We start from the raw sequence: 12,744 nt of genomic DNA, 5'->3' as shown, positions 1-12,744 counted from the left end.
AAAATCTGCAGAAATAGGACCCTTACTGGCATGCGAGACGTGACGTGGCCGCGTGGGTGAAGTTTGCGGGTGACTCCACAGCGCAGTACGTGCACGCGCGAATTACAAGTAGTGGTAGTATTATAGTAGCACTAGGTAGTAGCGGCCTAGTGCCTACGTACATTGTACGTACTTACTTGGAAGAAATTGCTTCGGAGACAGGATAAGTTCGAGATCACTGTTCGTTCCCGATTGTGTTCGTGACATTTCGACAGAGAACAAATAAAAGAAAAGATGGGCATATTCCATGACGATATACTGTATATCCAGGTGGGTGAATATTTTCCAGCATATTTTCAGCGTATGCAGAGATGACTGATCTGTGATGTGCTCATCGATCGCATGATCAAGCAGTACGCCGTACCGGTATGTGTTATGTAATTAGCTTATGCGCTGCGTGCAGTGTGGTGCATGTTGACCGAAAGATCGGTCTGTATCTGTCCGTCGGGGAATGTTCCGCGGAGACTGCGTCTGGCTTCACCGATCCCCTCCGTCTACGGAGGACAGCGTTAATGGCAAAATATAAAAGAGTCCTCCGGACAGACGGATCTTTCTGTCTATCTGTCTATGGTGAATGCTAATGCAAGGCCGGCCGCCGGCGGGGACTACAGTAACAGGCCTGGCCACTCGCTGGCTCGTAGCTCGGGCGGTACAGCGGCCTATTGGCCTACTGTAATATCCGTGGTCGGCGCTGCGCTATAGGTAAGGTACACGTACGCGCACGCTAGCGTTGTGCAAATTATGCCCCGCGCCGGAAGTGCCCTTGCTACCAAGTGCACTAAATCTTGACGAAAAAGCCACATCCGGGTACTTTTTACGTCATTGGCGATAGCGAGAATTATGCCTGCGCTATTTTTTTTTATAAACATATCTTGTCTCAAGTTCTCTTTTCGCTCCATTGATTCCAAATGCTGACAAGGTATGTCGTATTCGTTGCCATTGTATTTTTTATGGAAAAGAACAAAACAATAAAATGAAACCTTGCCAGTAGCGACCAAAAAGGACATAACTTTTGGATATTTTGTAAGTAGAAGACATAGTGAAAGGCAAGAAGATGCAAAATATCAGCAAGTATGGCCACAGTAAGGGTGACGGACTGTTTGGTTTTATCATGCCATTTTTGAAGACACGCGAAAGCTACCTATGCCTTATAAAATGACGAATTTTATTGCAAAATGGGCGAAGCCCCATGTTTAAATATTCTAAGGTAGAGCCATTATCAGAAAGAGCAAAAACAAATCTTTTCCTGTGATACTTCACTTGAAACATAATGAGGAATATTTCTGAACTTACGATTGAAAATATTCCTTGATTTCTTATCAATTCCTTTGTATTAAGTAGCTTTAATCGCGAATATCTCAACTTTACAAACACGGAAATTAAGACGTTTTGTGAGCGAACTCTTCACATAACTATTTTATGTCACGGAGTAAACTTACCTTCAACAGTCAGTCGCGCAGTGCTCTCAAACTTCCCCATCGGCGTCACCACGGAGCAGGTGTAATTTCCTTCGTCATCATTCGTTACGTCACTGACTGCCAAAACGCCACGGAATCCACCGACAGTGTCGACCAGCAAATCGTACTTAGCTGACTTCATGGGCGAACGGATTGTCATACAACCGCTGGTACGGAAACTGCAGATGTACTTGACGAGGACTTCGACGTCGCCTTCATCATGGTGAGAAAAGCTCCAGGTGAGAGATCCGAGGTCCATAACGTCGACTGGATCGTACGTGCATGAGATATTGACGTCTTCGCCGATTTGGACAACGTCAGAGCTATCAGTCGTGACGGGCCCCGGATCCGATCCTGCCATGTTGCCTGCATGTAGGGTGGTGAGAAACCGCGCCGCAGACTCTTTCAAGTTAAATGACTATTGCCTTGAATTTCCGTATATCGGAACGGATGCGGGTTATCTCATGAGGAATTCGCCTGAGACCCATTCATGGATGGTACAGTTCATGGAATCGAAAGGGCCAACAGAAGTCGGCTGAGTGTCTCTTTGCTATACATTTAGGTAGGTCGTACATTTTGATATTTTCTCACATTTGTTTATCGTAACTGCCCAACATTAGAGACTCGTCCCAAAGCAATCGTAATTTACGATAAATGCATATCATATAATATATATATATATATATATATATATATATTCAGCATTCCTTATTTCATAAATAAACAGTGTGACATGAAAGGACTAGTTAAAGGTAAGCACAAAGAACAATACAGAATAACATGTAAATACATCTTACATATAAAGGACACACTTAACAAATGTCAACAATTACAGTTACATAATCATGAACGAATTGATCAAAGAAAAATACATTTGTACAAAAAACAGATCTAATATTCCATATTTGATTCTACAACTTTAATACATTTCTATCTTGATAATAGGCCTACAAATTTTGTCTCACTTTTTCTATTTCCTTCTTTTTCCCCCTCTTAATGACTCATTCCCTTTTCAATTGTGAATTTATTTGTAACATATTTTGTGAAAGGGATTTTCCCCAAATGATTGGATTATGAAACTGAAGAAAAGTGAAAACCGAAATATGTGAATAAGCAATGTGTACACAACTACGAAGAAAGTGTATAACGGGAAAAAGTTTCAGGACAAACACTATTTGTTTAGATTTTAAAATTGTATATTCAGTGACAAATTAATAAAGTCACAAGAACAAAATATTATACCCCAACTCCAATGTGTGAATTGTCCTTGCTGTTTCGTCTTCATGGGGTTTATTTTGCTTTTTAATATCAGAATATAAGAATGCAATTTGTCAAGAGTACTTGCAAAGAAAGAAAAATAAGGTAATATATGCAGAATCTTTGGTGTTTCTGGTAACGTACTATTAAACTTGGAACACATTATATACAAGTATTCGTAGAAGGAGAACATTTTCTTCTTCTTTCTCAATATATAACTATACTTCAAAATGCCTCTGCTTTCAACTTTTAGCGAGGAAAGACTTAAAAAAATAGAAATAACATTGTGTTCTGATACTGTCATGGCATTAGTTGCAATGAAAAGACGTTTGTCAAAGTTAAAGGTATTATACAAAAGACACGCACTCACCAAAAGTTTCACTGACTATTGTTGAAAGGACAATGAAAAGTATGAAGTTTTCAAATGTAGTCGCCATTTCGAATGTCATCTCCTTCTTCCCAATAGGATCTCAAGATCTGAAGACAAGGAAGCTTATACCCAACGTCTATCCATCTGATCCTTCAACGTTTGTACCAGGAAAAGTGTTGCCCTCTTGGCGAAGACAATCCTTCAACGTTTGTACCAGGAAAAGTGTTGCACTCTTGGCGAAATGTTCATGTTTAAGGAAGCGAACCCTGGGGCTGATGGAGGTGTCATTCAGAAAACCACCTCCCTGGGAATTAATGTAAACTGTACAAGGTAATATTCTCTTACCACTATATAGCAGGAGCTTTTCTCTTGGCAATAGTTTCGATACAATGAAAGTTACAACGCAATAGATTTGTGATAGAACTTTTACAACGGAAGTTTCTGGGCGCTCATAATGGATCGAATTGCAGGGCTTGTTTCAACAAATAGGTTTCGTGGTTAGTTTCTCCAAGGATGCTAAGGTACAGGCATAGCAATCATGGATGATCATTCGAACACTTGATTAAGGGTACTGAAGTCTCCATCAATGTATTTCGAGAGGCAGTGGTGGATCTAGAGGGGGGGGGCACAACCGGTTCACGCCCCTCTTTATTTTTCCTTAAAAACAAAAGAAAAACAAAAGAAAAAATGAAATAAAACCTGGAAGGGCACCATATAAACACTAAACAAAAAGTAAGTTCCCCCTAAAACAAACATCAATATTTTATGAATTAGGAACCTTTGAGGAAATCTGAATACAGGATCATGTAGCTGTAATTCTCGGCTACCTTTCATGTGAAATTCAGTTGATATCACTGGGTCACGCTTGAGTGAGCATGACTTAAAGTCAAAATGGTCACTTTTTGAAGTTCACAAGCCCACTTTGGCAACTTTGATTTGGTGATACCGGAACAAATTTCAATTTTCCAGGAGGAAAATGCATGCAACGTATAATTCATGTGCTTCTTATCGTACCATGTGAATTGTGCACAAAATTTTATGGTTGAGTGAACACGGGGTGAAAATTACCAAAATGGCCGATTTGACATGTTTCTCGTGGCAGTTTCTATCAATTGAGATTTAATTCGGGTGTTGAACAGTTTTTACACACAATTCACGTAATTTCACGGTTGAATGAGCACATTAAAAACAAAGAAAAATAACAATTTAACTTGTGCAGTCAGAATTGCGATAATTTTGCGCTCTGAAATCAACTGTATGATGCTTTTTTATATTGTGCTAATACCCAAACGCATATCAGTGACCACCTGACATTTCAGTCACGCTTCAATAAGCATGTGAGGCTTGAAACCCTTTTTTTTTTAAACCTACATAATGAAAAATTGGCAGTTTGGCCATAATCCCCATGGTAAGTTCATGTGAAGAGGAGAAATTTATGCTTTAGAAAGCTAACAATGGCTTTTGCATGCAATGTGGTTTATTTTACGGTTGAATGACCACATTATGAAACAATGATTTATCTTATTAAAACCATCCAGCAGGTGTTGCATTGATCTTCTGCATTTAAAATCAACTGAAAAACATTTCATTATTGCGTTTAGGACCGATATAAATGTCTCAGTGATCCTTGGTATTCCTTCAAAATTTTACAAGTCAAAGGGTACATGGTGCCGGAAACCCTCCTTATAATCAACCTAAATATTGAAGCATTCGTGGGGAAATTGGTCTGCCTTTAGTTTGATGAAATCCCCTTGTTGGAGCAAAGATGAGAAATTATGCAAATCAAATCTTCGGGCCTTTTTTCTCGCTACTGAATACTAATTTTGGCATTAAGTTCTTGATCTTTGTAACGTCATGAAGTCATGCATTAACTGAAAGGGACAATAAATGCAATTAATCATTGACATGGTACCAAATTTCACTTTTGTTCAACATCAATATCCTCCCGTGCTGCACATATGCATGGAGAGTCTGGAGACAGATATTGATTGTGGTGAGAAACATGTAGTGGCCTTTATTGTTCTTGTGGTGTTGATGATTGTGATGGTGATGATAGTTGCTTAAAATGTTGGGTGAATATTATGCGATCGTTATGGCAATATAACACAGATTGGGGAGCATCTGCACTCACTTTTTAGGCTCTACCCACTAACACCGCTGAACACGTCTTCAAAACCAACCAATTGTAAATCTTATGGGAATTTCAGCCACGAAAATGGTTTTGACCTGCACACTTTGCTCATCTTATGTGCTCACTGAAGCATGTCACAATGTCATTTTTTATCGAAATGTTATTTTTTTCATTGAATTCAGAGTAATTTCCTAACATTTCAACTAAAACATAAAAAACAATGAATATTTCTTATTATATAGGGTAAAAAAGGGTTTTCCAGTCCCACATGCTCATTGAAGCGTGACTAAAATGTCAGGTGATCACTGTATGCACAGTGGTATTAAACACCATACAAAAAGCATTAAAACAATTGATTTCAGTGCGCAAAATTATCGCAATACTTACTGCACAATTTAAATTGTAATTTTTCTTTGTTTTTAATGTGCTCATTCAACCGTGAAATTACGTGAATTGTAATGATTTTAGTAAAAACTGTTCAACACACGAATTCAATCTCAATTGATAGAAATTACCACGAGAAACATGTCAAATCGGCCATTTTGGTAATTGTCACCCCGTGTTCACTCAACCGTAAAATTTTGTGCACAAGTCACATGGTACGATAAGAAGCACATAAATTATACGTTGCATGCATTTTCATCCTGGAAAATTGAAATTTGTTCCGATATCACCAAATCAAAGTTGCAAAATTGGGCTTGTGAACTTCAAAAAGTGACCATTTTAACTTTAAGTCATGCTCACTCAAGCGTGACCCAGTGATATCCACTGAATTTCACATGAAAGGTAGCCGAGAAATACAGCTACATGATCCTGTATTCAGATTTCCTCAGAGGTTCCCGATTCATAAATTACACAGGTTTGTTTTAGGGGGAACTTACTTTTTGTTTAGTGTTTATATTAGTTGCGCCCCCACCCCCCCCCCCTTTACAGAATTCCTGGATCCGCCCCTGGAGAGGGTTCAAGATTCTCGCATATGGGCAAAAGAAGAAAGAGGAATGTTGGTTTTTAAGAAGCATGGACCATTTTTGTGAATCATTAGGTTGTTGGTAAAAAGGATCTCGAAGATTATCACAAACAATGATTCATGGCAAGCTAATGAAGATACATTGGTATAGGAGTGATGTGTTCAAAACTCGTTGGACTAATTACGTTCAGTTATGTTAAAGTCTTGCAGCAGTGTTTGAAGTGGTGCAAGTACTGAAATATGCTGCTCTAGACATCACGTGATCTTGGTGACAGTCTCTGTTGGGAAATGCGTGTAAGTCCCTATGGAGTGTGCCTCGTAAGATGGCGGCGCTACGTCTTCAACTGACAGCGTGAATGGGCCTATGAGATATCCAGATACTTCCTATAAACATCAATGTTTCCAATCGGCTTTGTCTTCCAAGAGGGCAGCAGAGTAGTTGCGTTTTCCAACGGATTCACTTCGAGACAAACGCGGTAAAAATTACAAATCTAGAAAACATTCTCGACAAAGACAGAAGGATAGAAGATTCTTTAATCCGGAAGGAAAAGAAGAAGAAAAATAAGCAGAAGAAGAAGAAGGAAAAGAAATTCGCTTTCATCTTAGTTACGCAAACTATCGGGTAAGCATTGTATAGGCTATACCGGATGAGGCTTCGCACCTTGAAGTTACTACCACTGGGAGCACTGATTTTTTTTTTTTTAAGTTCGTGTTATCACATTTAATGCATATGTGTAGGTTAGTTGTATGACAAAACATCCTACCATGTAAACATTTCGCTATAAAGCCTAGATATCACTATTTTTCTCACTAAACCATATGTAGACGGTTTAGTCTAGAAACAATCTTATAATGAATATTGTTCATATTTTGTATATTATTAAACAATACTTAACATTGATTATGCTGGTTCAAATTTTAGCATTGGTTGTTTCTATTCCTAACTCACATTAAATTAGAGCTATTTTGAAGCATCAAATCTTGGTTTTGTGTCATCTGCAAAAGCTAAATAATGGATTTAAGAGTGCAACTCCACGAAAAGGTTAAGTGTGGTTCAGTACGTAAAATGATGATGAGTAAAGTAAATGCACGCGAACAGAGTGGTGGCAATTTGAATAGAATTGGACGCTGAAAAATAGTTGTTGTTTGTTTGTTTTGGGGTTTTTTTTTTTTTGTTCGTGCTTTTTAAATCAGATCTCAAGAGGATCTCAGATCAGATCTCAATAGGACATTTCATTTTATTTCGTCCAGTTAACTCTCATAATCGACTCAACGCGACCATGGTGTAGAATTGCACGTGAAACAGTGTTGAACAGGACATCCTGGCTAGGAGTCCTGCTAAAGCGGATTCGAACGTCCATTGAAGGGGAATTCATTTTCAACAAACACGTGAATTATGTGAATGTATGGGATTAGACGTACGCATTTGTAAAGTTTGAGGAAAGTTCGACAATCCATGGGCTAGAATTCCATCTCCGTCACCGCTGCATAAGAAGACTATAACAATTCGTGTTGTGATTGCATATAACGCAACAATATTCTTCAGTGTTTAGATGCTAAATCTGTTGATTATATTGTGATCGGTGATTTGAATTGTGATGTAACGAAGCCTGTGTTATCTAATCATACTAGGAAGCTGTTAAACATTGCCTCAGATTATGGTCTGAAACAATTTGTGACAAAGCCCACTAGAATTACACCACTCTCTGCTACAACCATTGACTTACTGTTCTCATCTAACCATGAACATATGCAGTATTGTGACGTAGCACCAATCACACTCAGTGATCATTATATGGTGGTATCAGCCATTGGTAGAGTGAAAACAGCCACATCAAATCATAAATATGTTAACTCTCGCAATTTAGCAAATCTGGATTTTCACACATTTTGTAATGAGCTACGCAGTGAATGTTGGGATGAAGTGTTTTGTGAAGTAGACACCAATACCGCCTACGAGATGATGGTTTCTAAATATGTGACTGTATTAGATAAATTTGCTCCAATGAAACGCAGAAGGGTTAAGCAGAAATCAGCCCCATGGATGAATGATGACATTAAGTCGCTTATGTTTGAAAGAGATAAAAGTAAAAAGATAGCATTGAAGACCAAACAGATATCTGATTGGAATAGATATAAGCAATTGAGAAATCGTGTAACTTCTTTGATTCGTAAATGTAAAAGAAAATATATAAATGAAAGTATTTTGAAAAATAAGGGTGACTCGTCCGTTCTCTGGAAGCTTCTTCATACACTGTTACCTAGGAGAAAGGGACATGTATTGCACCATGTCAAATCCGAAGGAAAGGTTGTTCATAACTACAAAGATATTGCCAATGTTATGAATAATTTGTTTGTGCATGCGCCAAAACGTCTTAAGTCTAGTTTGCCGAAAGAAGATTATCGCAGTTCCGCTCAGTACATCAAACAAGTAACCTGCGAATTTTCATTTGATCCTGTCACCGAATGTGAAATCATGAAATCTTTTGATACAATTCCGAGAAATAAGGCAGCCGGTTTAGATAATTTACCAACAAGTGTGTTGAAAGATACTCTGCCTGTGATCGTGAAACCATTATGTCATGTATTAAACTTGTCTCTGGCTCAGGGTAGAATACCAGAAGCCTGGAAACTAGCTCGAGTTTCGCCAATTTTCAAAGGAGGCGACATGACCGACCCACAAAATTATCGACCCATCTCGGTCCTTCCAGTCCTTTCGAAAGTCCTCGAGAAGGTTGTTTTTAAACAATTATACAAGTATTTCAATGAAAATAATCTTTTAACAAATAATCAATTTGGATTTCGCCCTAAGTATTCAACTTTGCTTGCTCTTGTAACAATTACAGAAAATATCCGGAAGGCTTTAGATGAAGGGCGTGCAGTAGCACTCATTACACTCGACTTGAAAAAAGCCTTCGATTTAATACCTCATGATGTGATAATTGAGAAGCTGCGAAAATACGGTGTAGAATCCGACAGTTTAGCCTGGTTCAAAGATTATCTGGCGTTTAGGAAGCAAATCACAGTTGTTAACGGAAATATGTCTGAACAACGTCTCGTTACATGTGGCGTTCCCCAGGGGAGTATCCTCGGACCGCTTCTGTTCGTGATAACTATCAATGACGTTGTTGAAGTTGTACAACATTGTACTGTCTCTTTGTACGCTGATGACACTTGCCTTTACTACCCATCAAACAATCCCCATGACTTAGAAAAGTGTGTAAATCATGACTTAAGGGCGATAACGAACTGGCTGAGGTACAATGGACTGCTGCTAAACGAGAAAAAGTGTGAATACATTATTGTCACACCTATGCGGAAAAAACACCTCTTTGATAACGTTAAGGTTACGGTTAATGATTTTTGCGTACAACAAAAAAGCTCCTGTAAGTATTTAGGTGTGACCTTAAACGACACCCTGACGTGGAACAATCACATTGCCAATGTAAAGGCCAAACTCTCTTCTGCGTTGTACTGCTTCAAGAGAATAAGGCCATATATTCCGCAAGACACCGCCCTTATTTTATACAAAGGGTTAATTCAGCCCCATTTGGATTATTGTTCAATTGTGTGGAGGAACGCCAGTAAAAGTCAAGTAAATCAAATAAGTGTTTTGCAGAAGAGGGCTCTCCGCACCATTCTATTAGTAGATAATCGTTTCAGTAGCCGAGCCTTATATGAATGAACTGGCGTAGAAGCAATTATGAATCGCTGGGAAAAACACGCGGCAATATTTATCTTTAAACTATTACACAAGTTATTGCCATTATTTATCTGTAAAAAAGTAGTTATCAAAATAGATAAATATAATTTACGTAATTCACGTAATATTATCATACTTCCAAAACCCAGAACAAATTTCATGAAATTTGGATGCATTTATTCCAGTGTTAAAATATTCAATAGTCTCCCCGAAAATGTAAGAATACTAGGTAATTTGAAGGCTTTTGAAAGACAGTTAGAGTATGTGTTATAGTGTGGATTTCATAACTATGTTTGAGCTAATTTGTCTGAATTTACGTGAACTTGTTTGTGTCACCCTCTTTTGTAGCGTTTGTGTTAAGTGGGTATACCTTTATATTCCTCTTCTTCTTTTTTTTTTGTTCTTGGTATCTAGTTTCTGCTATATTGTAATGTATTTCATTATGTTATGCTTGTTGTTTTCTATGTGTTTTTGTGTAATTGTTAATTTACTTTGATTGATTTGTTAACTGTTGTGTTGTTTTTGTTGTTGCTGTAACACTGTATTCACGGCCTCCCTGAAAAACAGCCTCATCTGGCTGATCGAGGGCGTTTTATCCCGTGATTAAATAAAATAAAACAAACAAACAAACAAACATAAAGAAACTACTAAGTACAGAGAGTATTCCGTGAAGACATGCTTAGTTTCAATATTCCACATGGTGATACTGCATCAGATCTCAATGATTGAAACTTCATTTTTTTTTCAATCTATTCATCGAGGTCATATTACACATAGACGGACATGTCATTTAAATCTTAAAATTCTGAAATCGGGAGTATTTTCTCTTGTCAGCCGTACATTTAGTTATTATCAAAATGTACATAGTATATATATATATATATCTATATATATATATATATATAAATATATATATATATATATATTTATTTATATATATATTTATCTATATATATATATATATATATATATATATATATATTATATATATATATACATATATTTATATTAATATATTGTATATATATATATATATATATATATATATCTTATATCAAAATGTAGACACCGGAGCAGAAAAAATAATCCATGTGTCAAACCGATCCACCGCACCACATAAGCACAGAAACACCACTTTGTTAGTCTGCCTGAAGATCGAGACAGCGTGAAACCGTTGGTAGCAGACAAGGCACCAAAACACGCCTAATATGCTCTGCTTTACAGCATTGAGCACTTTTCAATCCTCAACAAACTATATATTCCCGACGGATATATATACTCAACGGATATAAATATATATATATATATATATAATATATATATATATATATATATATATAATAGAGCTGAAAGAAAACAGAGCTCAAGAAATTATCCTGATGTCAATGCCAACAGTTTATTTTGTGTTCTTCAAATATAAAAATGTTGGTGTTGACAGCATGATGCATTTCTTGAGTTCTGTTCAAATTGTTGATATTGTACCCAAACTTGAACTACAAATTACTTAACACGCACACCACACTCACACGCGCAAACACACACACACACACACACACACACACACACACACACATATATATATATATATATATATATATATACATATATATATATATATGATGTCGTATGAAAATAATAATCACATGGGGTCTTTGGAACAATGAGGCTCACCGGCTTCTGACGAGGAAGTGGAAGAATGCAAGATGTGAGAGGGAAGCCCGATTTGACATTGGCTTGATTTCATATGTCATCTCTGAGATACCGGAATGGTATTGCTTCCAAGGTTATCTGGACATTGGACTCGGGTGTTTCACGTCGACCGTATTCCAACTAAGCGTGTGCTTTCAATACATCTTTTCTGGATTTTTTTTTTAATTCTGTAAATACACGCATCGTAATTTCAAAGGAAACGACTGCAACGAGACCCTGACAAAGGTGAGCGCGAGAGGGAAACTTTGGAGGAGGAAAAGAATTAGCAGATAAAACAAAATTAAAGATTGATAACGTGCATGATAACAAATTTGGGCGATTCTTGTTGCTTTTCAAATTCAAGATGTATTTTTTTTTTTACTCAAGAAATTTTGATTGAAAGATTATTTTACTCTGGTTTTACAAACGAAAACGTAGTCAGTAAAACAACAACAAAAAAGTTCTGTCACCAAGCGAAGAGGTTTTAAGAGTCATCGGTGTATAAATGTCTTTGTCCGCGTGTATCTGTATAGGTACGTGTGCACATGCGTATAGGTTGTATGACGTCATTGATAAGATGACAATCAGGACAAAAAACAAACAAACAAACCAAAGAATTTCTATACACATAATCAGTCAATACAAAGTCGTGTATTATAGTGCACACAGTAAAAATCAAAATACACACGGATCACTGGCAGCTTTAACAGAATAATTACCGTCTCTGTTTACGATATCCGAAGTATTACTAAAATTCAGTAAAGAAAATTCCAGCCTGCATTTGAAAGTTGTCTGAAAAGGAGTAAACTTATCTTAGCACAACACCGGAAATTATTTTTTTTCTTTTCAAAATCGGATGCAAAATAAGGAAATTATGATATTTTGAAGCTTCGCTAATCAATTTTTCAGGAAACAGTTCCGGAACAGTCTATTATGAATATGCAAATAGTAGAGTGATGATGTCGTACCCTCAAAACTTGCCTATATAGTAGTTTTTACATAAAATTGTGAATTTCCGAATTTTCATTCATACGCAATTACGCCCAGTCTCAAATCCTGGTACTTGTATATCTAAGTGATCAATATTCTGAAGTTATTCAACTAAGAATGACGTCATTTTTTTTTTACACT

At 37.0% G+C, this 12,744-nt stretch overlaps 1 protein-coding gene across 1 annotated transcript in view; it reads right to left on the bottom strand.

Annotated features, from left to right (window-relative positions):
• LOC139711195 (cell adhesion molecule DSCAM-like) overlaps positions 1 to 3,317 on the bottom strand; it is a 35,391-nt gene extending 32,074 nt beyond the window's left edge. Inside the window, exons 1-2 of the mRNA XM_071623109.1 lie at positions 3,124 to 3,317; positions 1,479 to 1,862 (exon numbers count right to left, since the gene is read on the bottom strand). Coding sequence (XP_071479210.1) covers positions 1,479 to 1,862; positions 3,124 to 3,202 — 463 coding nt within the window. The 5' untranslated portion in view covers positions 3,203 to 3,317. The remainder of the gene's footprint in view (positions 1 to 1,478; positions 1,863 to 3,123) is intronic.
• Between the last annotated feature and the right edge of the window lie 9,427 nt (positions 3,318 to 12,744).

The sequence above is a fragment of the Diadema antillarum genome, unplaced genomic scaffold, assembly GCF_040938485.1.
Source record: "Diadema antillarum isolate AM-2024a unplaced genomic scaffold, OU_Dant_1.0 seq00001622_RagTag, whole genome shotgun sequence".
Lineage (NCBI taxonomy): Eukaryota > Metazoa > Echinodermata > Echinoidea > Diadematoida > Diadematidae > Diadema > Diadema antillarum.
Note: the sequence above shows the minus strand (reverse complement) of the source record. Positions and strands in the feature narration are given on the sequence as shown.